Source organism: Nerophis ophidion, linkage group LG19 (assembly GCF_033978795.1).
Source record: "Nerophis ophidion isolate RoL-2023_Sa linkage group LG19, RoL_Noph_v1.0, whole genome shotgun sequence".
Taxonomy (NCBI): domain Eukaryota; kingdom Metazoa; phylum Chordata; class Actinopteri; order Syngnathiformes; family Syngnathidae; genus Nerophis; species Nerophis ophidion.
In genome coordinates this window covers 24,371,854-24,396,527 of record NC_084629.1, presented here as the reverse complement: position 1 = coordinate 24,396,527, position 24,674 = coordinate 24,371,854, and the positions used below count along the sequence as shown (strand labels likewise).

The 24,674-nt window shown below is 41.7% G+C and overlaps 2 protein-coding genes across 4 annotated transcripts in view; one reads left to right on the top strand and one right to left on the bottom strand.

Moving 5' to 3' along the window:
* The window catches only part of kcnh3 (potassium voltage-gated channel, subfamily H (eag-related), member 3), a 284,953-nt gene extending 275,464 nt beyond the window's left edge, over positions 1–9,489 (top strand). Inside the window, exons 12-15 of the mRNA XM_061879639.1 lie at positions 2,507–2,763; positions 3,391–3,491; positions 3,645–3,697; positions 5,362–9,489. Of these exons, the coding sequence (XP_061735623.1) occupies positions 2,507–2,763; positions 3,391–3,491; positions 3,645–3,697; positions 5,362–6,291 (1,341 nt within the window). The 3' untranslated portion in view covers positions 6,292–9,489. The remainder of the gene's footprint in view (positions 1–2,506; positions 2,764–3,390; positions 3,492–3,644; positions 3,698–5,361) is intronic.
* Positions 9,490–13,634: 4,145 nt separating this feature from the next.
* The window catches only part of armc8 (armadillo repeat containing 8), a 23,846-nt gene continuing 12,806 nt past the window's right edge, over positions 13,635–24,674 (bottom strand). For all 3 annotated transcript variants that reach the window (XM_061879626.1, XM_061879627.1, XM_061879628.1), the window contains 15 exons: positions 24,509–24,584; positions 24,346–24,436; positions 24,202–24,262; positions 23,925–24,125; positions 23,761–23,856; positions 23,593–23,675; positions 23,442–23,523; positions 23,287–23,373; positions 21,916–22,008; positions 21,697–21,846; positions 15,288–15,383; positions 15,104–15,199; positions 14,861–14,933; positions 14,519–14,612; positions 13,635–14,452 (listed from right to left, as the gene is read on the bottom strand). In XM_061879626.1, coding sequence (XP_061735610.1) covers positions 14,419–14,452; positions 14,519–14,612; positions 14,861–14,933; positions 15,104–15,199; positions 15,288–15,383; positions 21,697–21,846; positions 21,916–22,008; positions 23,287–23,373; positions 23,442–23,523; positions 23,593–23,675; positions 23,761–23,856; positions 23,925–24,125; positions 24,202–24,262; positions 24,346–24,436; positions 24,509–24,584 — 1,413 coding nt within the window. In that variant the 3' untranslated portion in view covers positions 13,635–14,418. The remainder of the gene's footprint in view (positions 14,453–14,518; positions 14,613–14,860; positions 14,934–15,103; positions 15,200–15,287; positions 15,384–21,696; positions 21,847–21,915; positions 22,009–23,286; positions 23,374–23,441; positions 23,524–23,592; positions 23,676–23,760; positions 23,857–23,924; positions 24,126–24,201; positions 24,263–24,345; positions 24,437–24,508; positions 24,585–24,674) is intronic.

Sequence of the window (24,674 nt, the reverse complement as noted above, 5' to 3'; positions counted from 1 at the left end):
GTGGGGGATGCATGGATGGATGAACATACATATCTGGATATGTATATTGGATATGTATGTATATGGAAACGGGGTTTGTATGTACTGCATATGAGTGTGCGTGAATGGATGGATGTATATGCATGGATGTACACGGGTGTACTGTATATGGATGAGTGTGTGATGAAGGACAGGACTCCTTTTTAGACTTCTGATGAAAATGTCCTGCATGCAGAGAAGTCAAGGACGTAGACAGAAAGTCAAGTGCACACCGTCCTGTATAATACATGCTGTATATGCACGCGCATGTGCACTTACATTAGTGTGCACAGCGGAATTATGCAGACACACGACTGGCATGCCAACCATCAGGCGAGCGCACACTCCATCGTGCCCCCGCATCGCACATGCAGGGTCCCTCAGACGCCTCTGGAGCTGCGAGCTAAAATTAGAACAAGAAGGAGCTAAAAATAAATGATGGTGCCACAGGAGCAAGAAGGGAAGGGGGTTGGGGAGTTGTGTGTGTGTGTGTGGGGGGGGGGGGGGGGGGGTTTGCAGAATAGAATGCTGAGCAGGCAAAGATGAGGATGAGGAAGGAGATATGCAAATGAGATGTGTGCGTGATTAAATACGGCATGCAATCATTATTTCTATTTTCAAGTACAAGCAAAACATTTGTGAGGCTAAAATATTATTTTTTTCAACATAATACACTTCCAGTGTATCCATCCATCCATCCATTGTTCTACCGCTTGTCCCAGTAGTGCCAGAAAAACTGCACAATCTGATAAAGTCAAAATAAAAAGAAAACTAATTTGATCATATAAAATAAAAAACGTAAATAAAGTTAAAAAAGGCAATAAGCAAAAATGTATTTGTAATATTTGACATATACTAGGCCCCCTACTTAGTGGCCTTGTGGTTAGAGTGTCTGCCCTGAGATCGGTAGGTTGGGATTTCAAACCCCGGCCGAGTCATACCAAAGACTATAAAAATGGGGCCCATTTCCTCCCTGCTTGGCACTCAGCATCAAGGGTTAGAATTGGGGGTTAAATCACCCAAAAATATTCCTGTGCGTGGCCACTGCTACTGCTCACTGCTCTCCTCACCTCACAGGGGGTGAACAAGGGGATGGATCAAATGCAGAGGACAAATTCACCACACCTAGTTTGTGTGTGTGACAATCATTGCTACTTTAAGTGAAGTGAAGTGGATTATATTTATATAGCGCTTTTTCTCAAGTGACTCAAAGCGCTTTACATAGTGACACCCAATATCTAAGTTACATTTAAACCAGTACTTTATGTGTTTTATTTTTTGGTGTATTAAGCTAATACATAAATATAACTATTCGTAAATATCTATTTCATATTATTATTCATTAAAAAAATGTTTGAGTTTTTTTATTCTACGTATATACATCATTAGGGATGGATACCTTTCGCATTTGAACCGATATAGTACCATTTCTACCTGGGAATCGATACTGATACTGAATGATACAAATGTTTTGGTAATGATATCACTTTAAAAAATGAGCTAATTTTAATAACTGCTGTCAAGTTGTTATATCTTGTTTTATTGTCATCATATTGTCATTTGCAGGTATGACATTAAGTTGCAATTACAGTTGCACGTCCAAGATGTTAGATGGCAGTAGTGTATAATTTATGGTGTGTTTTTGTTGTTGTTCCCTAAAAAGTGTTAATACTGAAAGTTATGTACTTATTACATACCAGCTGTTTGATTGTAACATGCATATTATTTGTAATTTTCATTAACGAATGTGGAGGTGTTAAAATCAGCATGTAAAACCGCTAATTTGTAGCATGTCAATTGTAAGGCCGATGTATATTAGCTTCAAGATAGCACATTTTGGAAAAAAAAATGGAGCTTTACGTTACTCACGTTGTTGGCAATGAAAATTGCAAAGTTACCTAGCGGTAATTTGGCTGAGTCCGCTCTTCGTGCCGCTGGAGTGATTGCTAAGTGCCGAAGTGCAAATAAGCGGCCGAGTCGGCGAAAACTGAATGGATATGTAGTGATCTTTTTCCTCACATGTGCATTTTTATCATAATCTACATACAAAAAGAACTGTCTCATTGTGCTATGTTTTAGTCTGTTTATGATTATATTTTACTGTATCAACTGTTATTATTTTAACTTACTGCTTAACTATTATTTTCATTTATTTTTGCGGTACTAAACTCCAGGAATTATTATAACTACTTTTACTATTATTATTATTATTTGTGGAAAAGAAACTGAAGATGAGCATCGTTGCATCGTTACAAAGGCAGTATTTTCCTTGCATTGGATAGTGGGGGTGTACCTAATGTTGTTGCTTGTGAGTGTTTTTATGAAATGGCCAACTCTGTACAGGGTAAAGCGGTGCTTGTCTGCCACCTACTGGCCCCAGCTAGTAATGACAAGCTGTTTATCAAATCAACACATGAGTACTTTGTTCCCGAGGTGAGCTATCACTCGCCGTACACTTGTACCAACCGGACCTCTGTGTGTGCATCAGGCGGACTGGGAGAGCAACGGCGGCCTGGTGAAGAAGCTTCCCTCCATTCGGGAGGACGAAGAGGGCGATGAGGAGCAGAGGTCGGTCTCCCGCGCGCCCCGCTCCCCGCTGCGCCTCAGCAGGGGGCTGAACTCTCCGCTGCGCTCCCCGTTGCTGCCACCCAGGCCCTTCCGCGCGCCTGCTGATCAGCCCCGTCCCGCCACACTACAGATACCCGTGGTCAGCTTCTGCGGCGCGCCCCCGGAGCTCAGCCCTAGGTAAAACACACGTTCATGTAAGCCGGCTGGCACCTATTATACAAAAAACCCACTGAGCAACTCACACTGCAGCTGATGAGGCAAAATACAAGAGTCTGGTTTCCATGGCAACCCAAAAGGCTGCAGTGCATCGCATACACTTTCAATCAATCAAATTTGTAGTGGAAGCACTACAATCTAACTTGTGTCTAAATTATTATGCTACCGTAGGATTGTGGACTGCTTACGTTTTTCCCATGATGCACCAAGTCATCATTGATGGCGGCAGTGAAGCAAACGGATAATTGTTCGATGGGTAAAGAGGAAGGAGAGCCAAACGCTATAATTTTAGTTCCGATTTAGCGCTTTATAAATAGATTAGCACAGAACGCTAGGCAACGTGCTGACCTCACCTTCTGTGACTGGCATGGACGCTAAATGACAAATGTCCCCCATGTACCCTTTGGGGGTAGAAAAACGTAGCAGTAATCAGGCGTTTTGTATCGGTAGCTTTTTCATAGCCGGCAGGGTGTAATCAGACCTTTCACAAGCCATTTTTAGCCATTCAAAACTTCAAAGCTGTCGTGATGTGCTTGTGTCCGCCGTGTGTATGTTAATAATGCTCCCTTTTTCATGTACCTGCTGCAGGTTTGTGGACGGCATTGAGACAGAGAACAGTTCCATATCATCCCAGAAGTTTGAGTTCAGCCCCAGCATGTCACCTGCAGCCCCTCCCTCCCCGTATCCAGGTAACAACTACACTACCTAAACAACCACACAGTCTTTAGAGGATTGATAGCATAACACCTTGTGTGTGTGTGTGTGTGTGTGTGTGTGTGTGTGTGTGTGTGTGTGTGTGTGTGTGTGTGTGTGTGTGTGTGTGTGTGTGCGTGTGTGTGTAGGCAGCCGGGAGTCGTGCGAGATCAAGCAGAGTGTGTACAAGTTGACAGAGGAGGTAAGTTGTTGCTGTAGTTATCAATCTAGGCTCTGCATGCGGTAGGAACATAAAGAACCATTCAGAAACTGCAGCCACATTTCCATAAGTGGCATAACAAAAATAGGATGCTGTGTTTTTGAGGATGTAGAAGTCCTGCAAAGACCACAGTCCACCTGAGAAGTTGGGCCTACAACCCTCTGCGTCTTAATCAATAATTTAATCAATTAGGAGTTGAACGTAAATCCTAACTCTTCCTCTTACAAACACACTTTATAAATTAGTTGGGACACACCTTTTTTAGCTGAGTTCCTCAGCCATTAGTTTTCTATAACGATTGCACTTCCTGTAGTTTCAATGGCCGCATGTCTCAATACGTTTGCTCATTTAGTGTATAGTGTGTATATCATGTGCAATAGTTTTTCAGTCCATTTAAAAACAAACAAAAAATGCACTTCCTGTAGTACGAATAGGTGCATGTCCAAATACTTTTGCCCATTTAGTGCATAATATGTACAACACAAACAATATGTTTCATGACACACCAACATCCATCTAAAGGTACAATCAGCCAGATACACATTTTCAGTTGAGGAGTTCCTCAAGGAAGTGTTTTCAGTCCATTTGTTTTCTGTTTTGATTGCACTTCCTGTAGTTTATAAGGCAGCATGTCCCAATACTTTTGCCCATTTAGTGTGTACAGTACATAACACGTGTGTTATTTTGTGTAATGTCACTGCAACATCCATCCGAAGAACCAATCAGCCATACACACATTTTGCACTGATGAATTCCTCAGACGTGTTTTCAGTCCATTCATTTTCATTGAAGGTTTCACTTCCTGTAGTTTGAATGAATGGCGGCATGTCCCAATACTTTTGCTAATTCAGTGTATAGTGTGTACAACACTTATTATTATTTTGTGCAAGATCACTGCAAAATCATTTAAAAGTTACAATCAGCCAGACACACGTTTTGCATCAAGGAGTTCCTCAGGAAAGTGTTTTCAGTCCATTTGTCTTCCTTAAAAATGTTTTTCTTAAAACTTGTAGTTTTGATGGCTGCATGTCTCAACAATTTTACCTATTTATTGTATTGTGTGTATAACACATTCAATATTTTTGCATAATAACACCAAAGTCCATCCAAAGTTACAATCAGCCAGACATGCATTGGAAGTGTTTTCAGTCCATTCGTATTTTATTATGATTGCACTTCCTGTAGTTTTAATGGCCGCATGTCCCAATACTTTTGCCCTTTAAGAGTATAGTGTACAGTGTAACACTTGCATTAATTGGTGTAATGCCACTGCAACATCCATCCAAAGATACAATCAGCCAGACACATTTGGAGTTGAGTAATTCCTCGGGGAAGTGTTTTCAGTCCACTTGCTTTGTATGAAGGTTTTCCTTCTTGTAGTTTTTGAATGGCTGCATGTCCCAATACTTTTGCCCATTTAGTGTATAGTGTACAGTATAACACGTGCGTTAATTTGTGTCATGTCACTGCAACATCCATCCAAAGATACAATCAGCCGGACACAAATTTGAAGTCGAGGAGTTCTTCAGGGAAGTGTTTTCAGTCCACTTGCTTTCTATTAAGGTTTCACTTCCTGTAGTTTGAATGGCCTCATGTCCCAATACTTTTGCAGCATCATTAGCACCCATGTCTCTTTGTTTACACAGATGAACAGCCTCTCCAGACAAGTGTCCCAGCTCAGCCAGGAGCTCCAGCAAATGACTCACCTGCTCAAGCCCCTCCTCCAAAGACCGCCACAGCTCGTCTTGGCGGCCGCCGTGGCAAACTTGACCCCTCCCCCCAGCAGTGCCAGCAGACTGTCCGCGAGTGTCAGCCTGGCGGCGGCCCCTGCCACCACATCATGCTCTCCCCCCAAGAGACCCGACACTCATCAATCCCTGTTGGACGGTGGGGACATGGAGGGCGCAGACCTGCCCCGATGCCTTCTGCCAACTCCTCATTCGCCAAAAAGAACTCGTCTCTCACAGCCCCCGTCCACCCCTCCCTTTCTCCCGTCGCCAAAGGATGGACTTCTTGAAGGATCGCCCATCTTGCGAAGCCCCGACACCTCCCCGGCCATGTTTATGTCCTCGCCGCAGGAACTCCCGCCCCTGGCTTCCAGTACTCCATCACCTTCACTCTCTTTTTCCATGTCCCTCTCTTCCTCTTCGTCTCTTTCCTCCTGCCGGGGAACCCACCCGTCCCGACCGTCAAGCTGCGGTGGCCGGGGAGGTCGGCCTAACTCCCAGGACACCCCCCCAGCCGCGTGGCCGCCGCACTGTTCTGCACCGCCATCTCTAGCGTCCTCGCCCAGGGAACACCATTTGAGACCTTCCTCATTCGTCCCCATTGCGTCCCTCGTCACCTCCCCCCATACTTCACTCTTCTCCCTGCCTTTGTCTTTGGACTCGCCGGGCTGGAACAGAAAGTCCGGAGATTTCCACCCCAATCCGGTCTCTTGCTTGCGCCGGCAGACGGGGCCGGGCGGCGCTCCCCCGCAGGAAATTGAACTGCAAGAGCGGCGAGGCGAGGCGGGAGAGGGGAGGTCATCCACGCAGAACATCAGCTTCATCGACGAGGATGAGCCGGCGGTGTGAGCGGCTAGAGTAGCAGCAGGACAGAAAAAACTGGATCCAAAGGAGACCAGATCAGAGAAAGACAGGTGTACTGGTTTCCCTTGGTGACAGGTAGCGGGACACAAAGCCAGCAGTCAGGCGATCTACAAGAGCACAGCTTACAGTTGCGGTCTATTCTTAGTCCAGACTCGTGTTACATCTAGGATTCAGCATGGACGTCTGCCGCCCTTCAAAGTGTGGTTCTAGGAACGCTGACCACTCATCAGTCAAAACCTTGCGCTCCAATCCACGCTCTAAAAACTGACTACATCGTATTCAACCCCTGTCGTCCGCTCATCCCCTTTAGCCAATCTGGAAGTTGATAAGAATCCTATTCATTTTTGAAGATACCAGACCCAAGATAGCCCAGGTAGCCCACATTGGAGGTCGGACTGCTCAATCCCGTCTGATTATCAAACCAGACCTCTTAACCTTCAGGGATAATGGTTCTATATTTTTGGAAGAGCACTGTTGATTTTGAATGACATCCCACACAAGATGGTAGAAGTATCTGATTTATTTGTAACTCTGATCTTTATCTAATCTGTAACTTTTAGTCACTTACTGATTTTGAAAGTCTTCTAACACAAGATGGGCTAACCAAACTCTCAGGTCCCTGTAACAACAATCCTATTGATTTAAAAGATCCTTAAAGGCCTACTGAAATTAGATTTTCTTATTCAAACGGGGATAGCAGGTCCATTCTATGTGTCATACTTGATAATTTCGCGATATTGCCATATTTTTGCTGAAAGGATTTAGTAGAGGGCTTCACAGTGGAAGAGGGGTTAGTGCGTCTGCCTCACAATACAAAGGTCCTGAGCAGTCCTGTGTTCAATCCCAGGCTCGGGATCTTTCTGTGTGGAGTTTGCATGTTCTCCCCGTGAATGCGTGGGTTCCCTCCGGGTACTCCGGCTTCCTCCCACTTCCAAAGACATGCACCTGGGGATAGGTTGATTGGCAACACTAAATTGGCCCTAGTGTGTGAATGTGAGTGTGAATGTTGTCTGTCTATCTGTGTTTGCCCTGCGATGAGGTGGCGACTTGTCCAGGGCGTACCCCGCCTTCCGCCCGATTGTAGCTGAGATAGGCACCAGCGCCCCTCCGCGACCCCAAAAGGGAATAAGCGGTAGAAAATGGATGGAATGATGGATTTAGTAGAGAACATTGACGATAAAGTTCGCAACTTTTGATCGCTAATAAAAAAGCCTTGCCTTTACCGGAAGTAGCAGACGATGTGCGAGTGACGTCACGGGCTGTGGAGCTCCTCACATCCTCAAATTGTTTACAATCATAGCCGCCAACAGCTAGAGCGATTCAGACCGAGAAAGCGACAATTTCCCCATTAATTTTAGCGAGGATGAAAGATTCGTGGATGAGGATATTGAGAGTGAAGGACTATAAAAAAAAACGAGAGGACAGTAGGAGCGATTCAGATGTTATTAGACACATTTACACGGATAATTCTGGAAAATCCCTTATCAGTTTATTGTGTTACGAGTGTTTTAGTGAGATTATATGGTACCTGAAAGTCGGAGGGGTGTGGCCACGGGTGTGGTGACCGCCAGTGTCTCCGGTGGGAGGATGTAATAGTACGCAGCTGCAGGTGGACGCAAGCTCCGCTCATAACTACGGTAAGAGCCGACTTATTGCGACAATTTTATCACCGAAACCTGCCGGTTGACGTGGTCGGGAACCATGTTTGCTTGACCGCTCTGTTCCATAGTAAAGCTTCCCCTTCAGGAATTTTAAACAAGGAAACACCGGCTTTGTTTGTGTTGCTAAAGGCAGCTGCACTACACCGCTTCCCACCTCCATCTTTCTAATTTGACGTCTCCATTATTAATTGAACAAATTGCAAAAGATTCAGCAACACAGATGTCCAGAATACTGTGTAATTATGCAATTAAAGCAGACTACTTATAGCTTGGATCGGGCTGGAAAAAAATGTCCGCTACAACCCGAGACGTCAAACGCACGCGTCATCATAAGTGTCATCATTCCGCGACGTTTTCAACAGGAAACTTTGCGGGAAATTTAAAATTGCAATTTAGTAAACGAAAAAGGCCGTATTGGCATGTGTTGCAATGTTAAGATTTCATCATTAATATATAAACTATCAGACTGCGTGGTCGGTAGTAGTGGGTTTCAGCAGGCCTTTAAAACCAAAATTATTTTTTAATAATATCCACCACCAGAAAGTTATGATGTTGCTTGCTACACGGCTCTCTAATTTGCAACCCATTTTTTGACTTTTAGGGACTGTAACTTTACAATATATCTTTAAATGAACCATGTGGCTTTTGGAATATCACACTACATGATTTTGCTGAACTTTCAAATCCTCAAAACAGCAATCCGATTGATTCTGAATGGTGCCCAGCGGTACTGTTAAGGCCTTGCTTCTTTGGTCAACTGCAAGGGATTATTGTTGCACATTTTAGAGAAAACCTTGTTGATTTTGAATGAGATTAGACAATAGATGGCTTGGAACAACTCTAGGGTCCTTTGAAAACAACCCTCTATATTTTAAATGACATTGAACCAAGTTAGCCCAGGTAGCTATTGTCCAAGAGTCGTTGGCTTGGTAAACATTAGCACTGAAATTGTAAGGCATTATTGTTGTATATTAAAAAGAGAACCCTGTATTTTGGACAAGATCGGACACTAAATGAGATTGAAGAGTTATTGGATCCTGATTTTAAAAGACTGTTGACCCAAGTTATTCCAGATAGCTATTGACCAGGATTTGTTGGTTTGGTAAACATTAGCACTGAAATTGTAAGGGATTAGTGTTGTATGTCTAAAAGAGAACCCTGTTGATTTTGGACAAGATACGACACTAAATGATATGGAAGAACTCTTGGATCCTGATTTCAAAAGACAGTTGACCCAAGTTAGTCCAGGTAGCTGTCGACCAGGATTTGTGGGCATGGTAAACATTAGCACTGAAATTGTAAGGGATTATTGTTGTACGTCTTAAAGAGAACCCTGTTGATTTTGGACAAGATACGACACTAAATGATATGGAAGAACTCTTGGATCCTGATTTTAAAAGACATTTGACCCAAGTTAGCCCAGGTAGCTATTATCCAGGATTTGTTGGCTTGGTAAACATTAGCACTGAAATTCCATCCATCCATTTTTCTACCGCTTATCCCTTTTATGCTCGCGGTGGGTGCTGGAGTCTATCTCAGCTACAATCGGGCAGAAGGCGGGGTACACTCTGGACAAGTCGCCACCTCATCGCAAGGCCAACACAAATAGACAGACAACATTCACTCACTCGGCCAATTTAGCGTTGCCAATCAACCTATCCCCCGGTGCATGTCTTTGGGTTTGGGAGGAAGCCGGAGTACCCAGAGGGAACCCACGCAGTCATGGGGAGAACATGCAAACTCCACACAGAAAGATCCCGGGCGCTGGATCGAACCCAGTACCTTCGTTTTGTGAGGCAGTTGCACTAACCCCTCTGGCACCGTGCTGCCTAGCACTTAAAATTGTAAGGGATTATTGTTGTACGTCTAAAAGAGAACCCTGTTAATTTTGGACAATATCTAACACCAAATGAGATGGACGATTTTAAAGACAGTTGACTCAAGTTAGCCCAAGTAGCTGCTCAATCAATCAATCAATCCAGGTTTATTTGTATAGCACCTTACGACATCACAGTGGTGCACAAAGTGATTTACAGGAACAATAAATTAAAAGCAAGTAAAATCAGACATATTGAAACAGTAATAATAAATACTTATAGCAATTGTTTGTTAAAAGCCAATTCAAATGAAAATGTTTTCAGTCAAGATTTAAAAGCTTTTAGCTCTGTGATGGCTCGCAACTCAGGTTAGAGGCAGTTCCATAACTTGGGTGTGGATGCGGGAAAAAAATGATCATCCCATTTTTTAACTCTAGTCCTTGGTACTTCCCAAAGATGTGTGTAAAGAGGAGCGCAGATTCCTTGGTGTGTGGCAAACAGTTAAAATGTCAGCCAAGTATGCTGGGGCCAGACCACTGATGGCCTTAAAAACAAAAATAAGGATTTTAAATGTATTGTAAAACATACTGGAAGTCAATGGAGAGCAAAGAGAACCAGGGTAATATGGGTAGGTTCTGGAGCATGAGTGAGGAGGCGAGCAGCTGCGTTTTGTACTAACTGGAGCTTGTGGAGGAGTGACTGATTTAGTCCATCATAGAGGACATTACACTAGTCCAATCTAGAGTTGATGAAGGCATGAATGGATTTGCTACTGTGAAGGATTTGTTTGCTTGGTAGCACCCAAACAGTCAGAGATTATTGTTGTAGCCGACATCTAAAAGGGCACCCTGTTGATTTTGAATAAGATCGGTCACTTGTTGGGTGAGGAGAAGTATAGCAATAATCCTATTGGTATCAAAGGAGGTTTGATAGCCCAGCAAAGGTCGCATTGATTTTAAAGTAAGGGATTATAGTCCGAGAGCTATAAGAACCCTGTTGATCTTTAATCTGACCATGGTAAACAGTCAAATGAGTCATTCTGTGATTTGAGTATGTCTGACATAGCTACCTAGATAATGTTCGACATTAGTTTTCACAGTATATAATGTATAAATATAAATATTCACCATTTCTTCACTATACTGTAACAGGGTTCTAACCAACTCAAGCAGGGGTGTCCAAAGTGTGGCGCATATTCTGGAAATATGTATAATCTGTAAAAGAAAAAATATATAATTTATAATATCACACTACGAACAATGTAGTTTTAGTTTTCCACCTACAACACAAAGTTGTGATGTTAGCATATTTTGATTGGTTATTTTTGCCCATTTAAAAATATCAATGTTGGCAAATCTTTGGGCACCCCTGAACATGTGTGCCAAAAACAAAAATTGCCATCCATTCATGAAATTTCATTTTCATACGTGTGTTACAGTTGATCAGGACTGTTTGTACCTTCACACGTCACCGCTGAGCTTTAGCCATCCCACCATTGGTGCCTTCTCCGCGTCAACACACTCCCGATATCAGGCGGGTTTTTATTTGGAAAGAATAAAGCCATCTGGTGAACCTTTGCACCTTGATCCCAAAACACAATTTTGGGTAAAAAAAAAAAAAAATGTGGGATATTTTTCTTGTTGATCGCTATATGTAGCAGTCAGGTACACAAACAAATGTTCATGTCGTCACACTCCCCCTTTGCCAAATGCTGAGCTACGACAAAACGACACTACTCATGATGCATCGCTTGGTAACATGTAAAATAGATTTTCTCAAAGGGACTCGCTTGGAGGTGGTGCAGGCAGGTGGTGTATCAGAGGTCTGATTTGTGTTTATTTCCGGGGCAATCCAATGCATGTCACAGCTTTCGTTGCATGAGGAATGTGCCTCCGTTTGGAGCCGCACCGGGCGGCTCACATGTAGACAAATAAACCCTGTGGGATGGTCTTGTAGAGACAAACAACCCTGTGGAGGGGTCTCAGATGTATTTTTTTTAATTAAAATCACATAAAAAAGAGACTGCTGTTAAATGACTCAACTTGAGCGGGGTTATGACAATGAATAAAGCATTTTTTTGTCATAATAATTGTGATTATTAATGCCCACTGGACACTTCATTAGGCACACAAGCTGCACTGCATTAATGCTGGGAGCTGTTTTTTATATTATGATCCTCTGCTATAGCAAAATATTAGGTATTTTTGCGATTCATACGGCGTACAATGGTATGGCGTAGTGGGTAGATCGGCTATGCCAGAAACCTGAGGGTTGCAGGTTCGCTCCCCGCCTATTGACATCCAAATCGCTGCCGTTGTGTCCTTGGGCAGGACACTTCACCCTTGCCCCCGGTGCCGCTCACACTGGTGAATGAATGATAGGTGGGGATCGAAGGGGCCATTGGCGCAAACTGGCAGCCTCGCTTCTGTCAGTCTACCCCAGGGCAGCTGTGGCTGCAAATGTAGCTTACCACCACCAGGTGTGAATGAATGATGGGTTCCTACTTCTCTGTGAGCGCTCTGAGTATCTAATTATAGAAAAGCGCGATATAAAATCCAATCCATTATTATTATTACATACAACCACATTAATAAACATTGTTACATTACTTTTTTGACAATGTCAATATTACTACATTGTGCACGTGTACCTATTGAAATGCCCGGTTCTAAACCCAAAGTGTATTAAAGGCTTTTGTGACAAATTTGTATATGTGACATTTGCATTGTTATATGCACATGCAGATGTAGCATCGGCAATTGCCCTCACCACTTGCATTCATGTTTTTCTATTTTTATTTTTTAAATTATGTGTACATTTTCGTTTTTATTTAGTCACTTGTCTGGTTCATTGTTCTATGTATACACACCCCAGGTACTGTATACCAGTGGTTCTCAAATGGGGGTACTTGACGGTATGTGAGATTTTTTTTTTTAATATTCTAAAAATGGCAACAATTCAAAACCCCTTTATAAATATATTTATTGAATAATACTTCCAACAAAATATGAATGTAAGTTCATAAACTGAAAAGAAATTCAGTGTTGACAGCTAGATTTTTGCATGATCACAGGTGAGGCACTGCCTCCCGACCGCTTTAAAAAAAAAAGCTACAATAACGAACCAGTCTTAATTATAAAGACCTGAATTATGCGCGTATTAAAGGGTTTTGTGACAAAATTATAGAAAGACAACCAACTGACCTTGACAAAGTCACATACTGGAAACAGAATGGCCAATCAGAGAGCAGCACAGATCGAGCTCCGCCCATAAGTCAGTCATTTTCTTTCTAGCGCCCAATTTAAAAGTAGCTTGTTAAAAATAAACTACATTGTTGTAATAGTTTTGATATTTAAAATGCAAACCGTCATCCCCCAAGAACTCCAAGGTAAGTGTTGCTCTTACTGATTAATATATGTTAAACCTGTGAAAGCTGTAATGCTAACCTGAGTCATGTGTGTTAGCTAATTAGCTAACTGACTACTACTTTACCACATACTATAAGCCACACACTTTATGCATTGTTTCCATATATCGCTCTAATTTTACATTGTGGATGAACTCTTATAAGGATAACTTAACCAGAAACTGGGACATAATTTCATGTGGTATCACTGTGGAGAGTATGGACTGGCCCAGCGCCATGTTGTTTCGGGCATAGCAACAGTAACTAGGTTCGGGTTCGCAGTTAAGCATAAAGGGGAAATTTGCGCCATACAGATAAAATACACTTGTTAAGTTTAAGTCACACCAATTTTGGTGGTGTGGAAAGCATTTGTTATTGTCCAAATACTTCTGGAGATGCGGGTATAACATTTAATTGAATAGGGAAATAAAGGAGAACATAGTGTTTTTGTTGGAGACTGCATGTATTTCCAGTGCTGACATTCATCCCATCAGAGCTCGAGTGAGGTTTGAAATGTTAGGAAACACTCACAGGGAAAATATTTTCTCAAAATATGATAAAAGGAACGACACTAGGCATTTACTGTGCTGCACTTTAGTGTCCACAGGGGGGAGCCAGTCAAATCTCATGAATCTTTACACTTCTTGAAAACAAGCATGAAAACAAACCTGAATCTTAATTTAAAACACATACCAAAGAAAACCATAAAAAAAGGTGAGGAAACACGCTCCTATGTGCCACTTTATTAGGCACGCTGAAAACCATCATGATATTCTCTTCTAAACATGAGTGTGCAGAGGTGAAATAAGGTGAGGGCAGGAAATAACATTCCAAAAATAGATATTTATATATTTATATATATTTATATATTTACGAGGTATGTCTGCTCAAGAATGAAAACTACCACATTTCAAAATAAGCAGTCTGTGTTTATCTTCTGAACGAGTCCTTGAGAAAAAAAATGTCCCATCCTGAATCACAAAAATTTTAAAATAACAAAAAGGCAAGGGTAGTTCACCTTTCTCAAAAATGTCACATCAAAAAGCCCCAAACTTCACTTCATTGTTGATAAAGAAAAGACGGCGAAAGTCTCCAAAAACGTTCATGATCACAAGGGAGGCCTGTGTCTTAAAACCAAAAAAAAAGTGTCTGTGCAACAAAAAAAAAAAGCCAAACAAACGCCGGCACAGGTTCCTCGTGAGTGCTGGTGGTCAGCTCCTCCCTGTGGTCACGCCAGGTACTGCTGCATTGCTGTTTTGGCCCTGAAAGAGGGAGGGACTCAGAGTGAGCGCTCATGTCCTGCGTCTCTTCCAACTGTTGCTACTCACCTGTCACTAAGGTTGGCGTCCGACACTTGTGAGAGTTTGTGCAGCATGTCCACAAAGCCCAACTCCCTCAGCTTGTCCTGCCGCTCCTGAGAACCTGATAATAGGGAGAGAGGCGAGTCCTTTACGGGTCTATCAATCAAGGTTCAGTTATATAGCCCTTAATCACAAAAGTCTCAAAGGGCTGCACAAGCCACACACAATCATGACAAGAAAAAAACTCAACCCAACAGGAACAACAAGAAATCTTGGAAGAGACCTCAGGTGTCACTGAGAAAAATTATGAAATTGATTCTTGACCATAAATTGTCAGCCATTCTAGCATTCGTTTTTGTGTGCTTGTACCGTCCTCCTCATTCCAGATGAGGTTGGAGATGCAGAAGGTGGCAGCCAGCTGCAGTTTCACATTGGAGTGACCCTGAGGGACATCGAAAAAGCAGTCAAAATCTTGATAACAATATAACGACTTACACTTATTATGCCATGTGCGTATGGGGGATCTCTACCTATCTTAGTGTCAAAAGTAGCTATTTGTATGGCCATCTCCATTATTCACGTTTTTTCTACTGTATAAAAGTTCATATGTACCATGTAGTATTTGATTTTCTGCAGCGTGTCGTCATTAGTCATGATGAGCTCCTTGGCCGTGTTGCCGTCAGCGATGTTAGTCAGGATGCACAGCGTCTGGATGATGAGTGGCAGACATTCAGCAATGATACTACTAATGAAAATAATACTTAAGATTAATAACCGCAATTGCCCAGCCACACACCTGCTCTTTGACCTCAACGCTGTGCTCCGCCTCCAGGATAAGCGTGACCGCCTGCATGATCTGCTTGCCGTGAGAGCTCATGATCTGATCAATGTGCTGATGAAAGCACAACAAACATGTTGGAATTCTTCATGCAAGCTTTTACTTCTATTTGTATTCCCAAAGGCCATGTCCACACAAACACGGATGCAAACACAGGTTTTAAAACAATCTCCATCCACATGACTGTACCGTATTTTCCGCACTATATGGCGCACCTTCAATGAATGGCCCATTTTAAAACTTTGTTCGTACAGTGGGGCAAAAAAGTATTTAGTCAGCCACCGATTGTGCAAGTTCTCCCACTTAAAATGATGACAAAGGTCTGCAATTTTCATCATAGGTACACTTCAACTGTGAGAGACAGAATGTGAAAAAAAATCCAAGAATTCACATTGTAGGAATTTTAAAGAATTTATTTGTAAATTATGGTGGGAAATAAGTATTTGGTCAATAACAAAAATTCAACTCAATACTTTGTAATATAATCTTTGTTGGCAATAACAGAGGTCAAATGATCACTATAGGTCTTTACCAGGTTTGCACACACAGTAGCTGGTATTTTGGCCCATTCCTCTATGCAGATCTTCTCGAGAGCAATGATGCTTCGGGGCTGTCGCCGAGCAACACGGAATTTCAACTCCCTCCACAGATTTTCTATGAGGTTGAGATCTGGAGACTGGCTAGGCCACTACAGGACTTTTAAATGCTTCTTACGGAGCCACTCCTTCGTTGCTCGGGCGGTGTGTTTTGGATCATTGTCATGTTGGAAGACCCAGCCACGTTTCATCTTCAAAGCTCTAACTGATGGAAAGAGGGTTTGGCTCACAATCTCACGATAAATGGCCCCATTTATTCTTTCCTTAACACGGATCAGTCGTTCTGTCCCCTTAGCAGAAAAACATCCCCAAAGCATGTTTCCACCCCCGTGCTTCGACAAGTTGCGTTTATACCAAAAAGTTATGTTTTGCTTTCATATGACCACATGACATTCTCCCAATCCTCTGCTGTATCATCCATGTGCTCCCTGGCAAACTTCAGACGGGGCTGGACATACACTGGCTTAAGCAGGGGGCACATCTGGCACTGCAGGATTTGATTCCCTGTCGGCGTAGTGTGCTACTGATGGTAACCTTTGTTACTTTGGTCCCGGCTCTCTGCAGGTCATTCACCAGGTCCCCCCGTGGTGGTCTGGGATTTTTGCTCACCGTTCTCATGATCATTTTTACCCCACGGGATGAGATCTTGCGTGGAGCCCCAGATTGAGGGAGATTATCAGTGGTCTTGTATGTCTTCCATTTTCTGATAATTGCTCCCACAGTTGATATTTTCACACCAAGCTGCTTGCCTATTGTAGATTCACTCCTCCCAGTTTGGTGCAGGTCTACAATTCTTTTCCTGGTGTCCTTCGACAGCTCTTTGGTCTTCGCCATAGTGGAATCTGACTGTTTGAGGCTGTGGACAGGTGTCTTTTATACAGATAAGTTAAAACAGGTTCCATTAATACTGGTAACGAGTGGAGGACAGAATATCTTCTTAAAGAAGAAGTTACAGGTCTGTGAGAGCCAGAGATCTTCCTTGTTTGAAGTGACCAAATACTTATTTTCCACCATAATTTACAAAAAAATTATTTAAAATTCCTACAATGTGAATTCCTGGATTTTTTTTCACATTCTGTCTCTCACAGTTGAAGTGTACATATGATGAAAATTACAGACCTCTGTCATCATTTTAAGTGGGAGAACTTGCACAATCAGCGGCTGACTAAATACTTTTTTGCCCCACTGTATATAAGTCGCACCACATTATAAGGCGCATAGAATAGATGCTACAGTAGAGGCTGGGGTTACGGTATGCATCCTTTAGATGGAGCTGCGCTAAAGGGAATGTCAACAAAACAGATAGGCCAGTCAAACTTAATTGATAGATTACAAACGAGCGTTCTGACAACTCCGTTCACTCCCAAAATGAATAAACAGCGGTTTTATTATTTGCCCCGATTCAATACACGTAAAAAAACAGTCTGATACTGTTACGGTAAATCAAACATTAATGCATTCACAATATAGTAATACTCAAAATAGTCCAAAGCAATAATATATCAATAACTCAACGTTGCTCAAACGATAATGTCACACAACACAACACACAAAAAAAACATGTAAAGCTCATTTTATTTAGTTATTCCTCATCCACGAATCCCTCAAATTCTTCTTCTTCAGTGTTCGAATCAAACAGTTGGGCGAATACGGCATCCAACATCAGTCTCGTCGAAGTTGTCATTAAATGAGTCAGTGTCGCTGCTGTTAATGTTAAATTCTCTCGCTGCTGCTCTATTCCCGTGTTCTACTGTGTGACTGATTACCTTGAGTTTAAAATCTGCGTCGTAAGCGTGTCTCTTAATAGGAGCCATTTTGGTGTCTTTACACGAACACAGAAACGGCACGCCTCCCGCAGTCATATATCCCAGCATGCACTGCATTTTCCTCCGTAGAAGAAGTGCGCTTCTTCTTCTTCTTCGGGGGAAAATTAAGTCGGCGGCTGCTTACTGTAGTTGCGAGACCTGTTGTGGCTCAATATTGGTCCATATATAAGGCGCACCGGATTATAAGGCGCACTGTCAGCTTTTGAGAAAATTTGAGGTTTTTAGGTGCGCTTATAGTGCGGAAAATACGGTAGTTTCAAAACCGTCTCTGTCCATACACATACACCAGCTGTCATGCACATTTTAGTCCAATCAGAAGCCTGGAAAAGCATCCACAGCTGACTTAGTGGCATTACACCTCTGTGAGTATGATGTTGATTGCGATGTACTAGATGTGCAATGACATGTACTTAATCTTTAGAATCAGCCCACACTTACACAGAACTTGGGGAACATTATAAATCTATTTTAAGTGCTTAAAGCGCACTGCTGGTGAACACCAACACATTTAATCATCAAATTGGTGATAAATTACATGTGAAATCAGTTCACACTAACTAGAAGCCAGAAAAAATCTCCTTAATGTTAGAGTGCCTAAAGCGCGTGTGCTGCTGCAAAACTATAATGGAATAATAATAGATATATATTTAATGTGCAATAAAGTTACACTTTATTGCACATTAAAAACAGGACACATCACGTTTTTAATTTTTAGTTGGCGCTTTAAGCGTGCACACTGTCACACCCCCATCTACACAAAAGGAACCAACACACGTAAGTACCGTAACTTCCGGACTACAAGACTACTTTTTTCCAACGCTTTGAATCCTGTGGCTTAAAAAAACAGTGCGACTAATTATGGATTTTTCTTCGCCACTGGCCATAATTTACCAGGAGACACTGAAAAGTTGTGTTATTGTTTGTGCTGTGGCACCACCATTTAGATGAGTTTTCTCACTGCAGGTGCTATGAGGTGAATGTTTACAGTTTCCTTTAGATTTAGTGCTTTGAACCAGAAATAAAAGTCCCGTTCCGTCTTGTCTTCGTCCATTGCGTTACTACTTGTATGGATTCTGCATTCGTCACTCCAAGCAATGTATGCAAGTGTTCCTATATAACTACAAATATTCATACTTACTAAACCATCCAATGTGTGATGTCTGTAGGAGTGTTTTCATGCATATTTGTATGTGCCATTGTAATGTAATCAGGCTAAAGTTGTTAGCATTAGCCAATATGATAACATGTTTACGAGTGTCTGTGTTAGAATTATTAGCTTACAAGAACATTCTTTTTGTATTGTTCCAGTTTTGTAATTCACCAAAATGTCACTGTGGACCATTTGAGTCCGTTTAGCTGATTGGAGAGCTCACTTCCGCAGCTAGTGGGTCCATGACGATGACTTCAGTTTTGTTTGATCAGCTGTTTACTGCTGTGTTACAGGCACCGTTTTGAATCAATCAAGGTATGTAAATAAAAATTTACAAAATATTTGTTTGAATAACATTTCACAATGTATTCAGATGCAGATAATTGTGTAAATAATTAATTTCACAACATATACAGCTGCAGATTATAGTCTGATGCGGCTAAAATAGGAACAAATCATTTTTCTTTCTTCAAAACTTTTGTGGGTGCAGCTTGTATACCGGTGCGCTCTATAGGCCGCAAAATACGATAAATAACTTAATGATCTGTTGTTAAGTAAGGGGTGAAAACAGAGAATGCTGCATCTTTCTCATGTACATAGTGTATATATCTCCTCCCATTTTGTATATATTGTTTTTCAAATCACCTGACATGTATACTGTGTATGTGTACATAATGTAAAAACTTTTTTAACATCATTTTTTATATACATGTCACGGGGTATATATCTTTTATTATTGAATGTATCACAATTTGATGAATATTTAATGGACCTCAATGGAAAGAAGCCTTTCAGCTTTTTGTGCCATCTATTTGCCTTTTTAAAGCATTACATCGATTAAATTATTTAAGATGTCAATAAACTACTCAATCAATCAATCAATCATTATTATAACACAAAGCAAAAAGTCTTGGGTGTCTCGGTTATCCCAATCAGCTAGAGGTCCTACAACAGGGGTAGGGAACCTGTGGCTCTTTGATGACTGCATCTGGCTCTCAGATAAATCTTAGCTGACATTGCTTAACACGATAAGTAATGAATAATTCCGCTGGTAATCACGATGTTAAAAAGAACGTTCAAAATATAAAACATTCTCATGCATTTTAATCCATCCATCCGTTTCAACCGCACCTGTTCACAAAATAACAATGTTATTAAAAATAATTAGACTTATTATACTCTAAAATGTTTGGTTTTACTTTAAAAAATGCACGCATTTAGTTGTATTCAATGTTAAAAAATATGATATGGCTCTCACGGAAATACATTTTAAAATATTTGGCTTTCATTGCTCTCTCAGCCAAAAAGGTTCCCGACCCCTGTCCTACAAGGATGATATCCAAAAGAGTCGAGTGTCTTTAGCACCGCGAGGAGTGTCGCAGCAAAAGCAGCGTTTTTCAAAACGCATTTTGATGTGTCTTTAATATATTTACGTTAACACATACAATAGGTCCTCTTCGTGTGTTTATAAAGACAGCAAGGCAGTGTTGTTTAATATATATCAAACTTTGGAAATTACGGCACACAACCGTGACATCAAGTGAATACAGGTCTCTGTTTAAGCCATGTACACGCATACGCTGAGGAAAGAAATTAGAAACTCTTCACCCGGGCCAGCATTTACAAGTGTGCATTTTTAAAGACAGAAGTATGCCGTGCATGTGGACAAGAGGCCTACACGCATACAAAAGTATCAAGGTATCCCCTTAATGTATTTGATTGTGGCGGAGCGCCACGGCTTCATATTAACCGCCACACCTAACAAAATTAAGTAGTATAATGTATTGTAGCATCAAGAATAAAACCAAGTCGGACACTCTTTTATTATATTTTATTGCCATATTTATGCCAACAACAGGCTCAAATCCAGCAAGTATTTCCTCCGTGCACACACACAACCTGTGCTTCACTCCTCGACACACAACAATTCTTCATTCTCCTCCGACACAGTGTATTCACAGACCAAAGTAAAAATTACCATTATAACACACTAACATACACATTAAAAACAGCAGGTAGTTACAGTATGAATGGCTAAATATAGTTCCTTATTTGCGCACTATTAACTAATGATGCATCGAAAATTTGACAGAAAAAAGACATACTTTAAACACCGGCACCATGTTCCTGAAACCAGTTATTGTGATAACATAAGCTATACGCTTGGTTGTCTGGAGCAGAAGCAGTGTGTATGCGCTGTGGACGTACTTGAATATATCCGAGACATAACCGCCAGCGGTCGTCACAATTTAAGATGACACTAGCGGCTTTTATTGAGAGAAAGACTCCTAGCAGCGCGAAGCAAATGTGGCGCCAGGCTCATTGTAGCTGGAGTTGCGGACATGGAACGACAGAAGTAAAGAGTCTCTAAACACGAGTACCGTCTCCATTAACACCAGACATAAATGCTGGATTTTTTGCCAGTTGTTTTTATCAAAGAAAGAGTGACTAAAAAAATTGGAGAAATCTCTAAAAGAAAAAAAAAACGTCAAAGTACATTGAAAAATAAGCAGCAACAATTTAAAAATAGAACAAAATATTGTAAGAAACATGTACATGTTAATAATATACTTAATAATAACAGATTTGTTTAAGTGTACATTCACATTGTTTTGCCTTCTTAAAGAATATATGCATCAGAGCAAATCATGTGATGACGTCATATTGACCACGCCCCAACAACTACATGTATTTTGGCAATTTAGGGGAAACTCTGAGTATGCATTAATCAAGTATCTGTGTTTTTGTGGACGTCGCCTAAGAGAATGTGTGTGTGTGTGTGTTTGTGTTCTTACAGGCCGCGTGGACAGAAGGTTCCGGAGCAACCCCAGCGTCTTCATCAGCACGTTGGCGTCAGGGTCAGACAGTAAGCGAAAGAGCTGCTCTGTTCCCAAACACTGAACGATCTCCCCCTTTACCTTTTGGTCAGACTGGAACGCCATATTCTATGCATACACAAACACAGTTACATTCTGTAATTGTCTAAAAGCCCGTTGGGGGGAGAATTTTCTTACCATAAGGGCCCAGATCCCGTTGACTCTTAGTGCAGGACTTTCGCTTTGGGTCAGACTGCATAGTAGTTCTATCACCCCTGATTCTAGGATGGGCTACAAACAAACACAGAGTGAATTAATATTACACTAAATGCAATAGAATATAGCAGGGGCCGTAATGGTTTTATAAATGCCGCGGTATTTCGGTATCAAAATCATCACAATAATACCGTGCAAGTTTTCAACATAAAATTAAAACTTGGTCAGAGTAGTTTTTTGCTGGCACTTTTGATTTGGTCGGTCTGGAACTACATCTCCCAAAATTCCCTGCGAAGCGCCAGTGTGGGAGGTTGTAAAGGAAAGAGAAAGGATTGTTTTTTTCCCCCAGACTTATCCTGAAATTTTGCTTAAAATCTATACATAACTGAGTTATCTTGTCAACAAACAGAGACAAACCTTGGTGAAAACCTAACTTCTCTGTGGGAGAAAAGAATCTGCTTTCTGGAAAAGGAAGCGTGTCACTTTTGTTTTGAGCATTTCCAAGGCGACAGAGCCAGCCAGTCTAGTTGCATGGCAAGGCAGGAAATGACCAAAATAAATTTTCAATGCGGGAAATACAAGTAAAATTTAAAAAAAGCTACTTGATACATTCTAAATCCATCCTTATATTTTTCTACTGCCCGTCTTTCAATGTCGCAGGGGGGGCTGGAGCCTATTCTAGATGCACCTATGTTCATCTAGAATAGGCTGAATGAATAAAATAGCAGAATGCAAGAGACACCCTTGATAACTTGCCATCTCATAAACCGTCACACAGAAAATATATTTGAAGTCAGCGAAGCCAAACATCTGTTGTTAAAAGTTATATTGTTAGTTTAGTAATCTGAAAAGCAACATTTTCCAGACTGATATTAACTTGTCCACTGTAGAAGACACTGCTTCCCATAGTGTCCATAGTGTCTAAAGTGTACTTGTTACACTAGATATTTACTTTGTTACTTTAAATACATCAACTGTAAGTTATTCTTTTAAATATTTGCTTAAAACACTATGTTCCTGCATAATTATTTACACTTAAAAATAAATGTTTGTAGTAATAAATATGATTACAACATTTTAACATGTTAGTGTCCCAAAACAGTAGGCGTGTTTATCGTAAACATTTGTGCCACTTCATTTTACACACTGCGGCATTTTAACCAAACTTTTATTTTTTGGACATTTACCGAAATAATATCGTACTGTATCCATAATATTGTGATAATAGATTTGATACAGTTACATCCTTCAAATGTGGACCCCCATTAAGGCCATCCAAACTTTTTGTTTATAGCAGTTACTGCCATTGTTGTATGTGACGTCAAAGTTATGTGTGTATTTGTGAGCATCTACCTCTTTGCTGGGTGAGAACTCCAGCAGGAGGTTGCATAGAGTGGACGACGCCATGACCAGAACTTCATCAGGCGCGTTCTGCAACAGCTGCATCCAAACAAACCAGTTATCACAGAGAAGCGTCTCGTTTTTTTAAAATGCAGCACTTTTCTCACCTTCATGAGAGGCTTCCACACGGCGTGGTCGTGGAAGCTGGTCCTCAGCTGCTGCACAGACCTCGAAAGACTATGTAGACATCTAGAACATAAAACATTTTAGGTTTAGAAATACTACCAATGTCCTTGTCACATTCGGAGGTAGTCTTACCTAACAGCAGCAAGGCGAACTTTAATGCTCGACTCGGACAAGCCGCTGACTATCCTGTCCATCATGTTCTCCGTCTCTGTGATCTTCACAAAACACAAGAGTCCAATGTCAACATGGTGGCGTACGTATATGGATTGCATTATTATGGAAACAAGGAGGATGGCCTACTTTCTTGCGGATGTCCTCGTCATTGGAGCCTAAAGAGGCGTAAAGTTTGAAAGCGGCTTGTCTCAACTCATGTGCGTGCTTCAGGTCATGGTCCAACTGCGCAGACGGTTAAAAAAGACGATGTTACCAACTAAATGTAGACTCCACCTGGCTCACTTACTCACCCTCTTGATGTCAGCGATGGCCGACACCGAACTGGGGTATTTGAAGTAGTCAGCCAACATGGCCACAAGGTGGTCGGTGGTGCTGGCAATCCTCTGCAACTCCACGTCTGGCTCCATGAGGAAGGCCAGCGTCTCTGCTCCCTCCACGCGCTCCTCCAGCAGGTGCTCCTTGCTGCACATGCGCACCAGACACGGTAACGTCTGGGCAGACGACAACAAATCACACATGTACTTCTATATAATGGCAACAAGTGGAATAGTGGGAGAAAAGCATCACCTTCAGCACAATACAGCTCTCGTCTGTCCTAATGGCGCCTGCTCGACACATGTACGTGAGACTGGTGCAGAAGGAGGCGCACGTCAAAGAGATGCACCACAAGGAGCATTAGAAAGAAAACATGATGGCCTCCGCTTTACTTACCACTTGGCTGCCGTTAGCTGCATTTCAATGGGCTGATCCCTTTGCATCATTCTTACAAATACCTGAGAGAGCAGCTCTCCTTCTACCAGTACTGCAAATACGCAACAAAAACGGATTAGCCCAAACATAAAAGCAAACTATTAACGAGAGACTGAACACTCACCTTTCACTAGCATCATGGAGACCGCAGAGTTCTCGTAAGCTAGCACTGAGAAGCATTTTAACGCCTGCATCCGTACCTGCAAGGTAGAAATTAAAGCGAGCGATGCTTTACACCAGCCAGCACACTGAGAAGGATTCTATTAGGATGATTTGAATTACAAGATAAC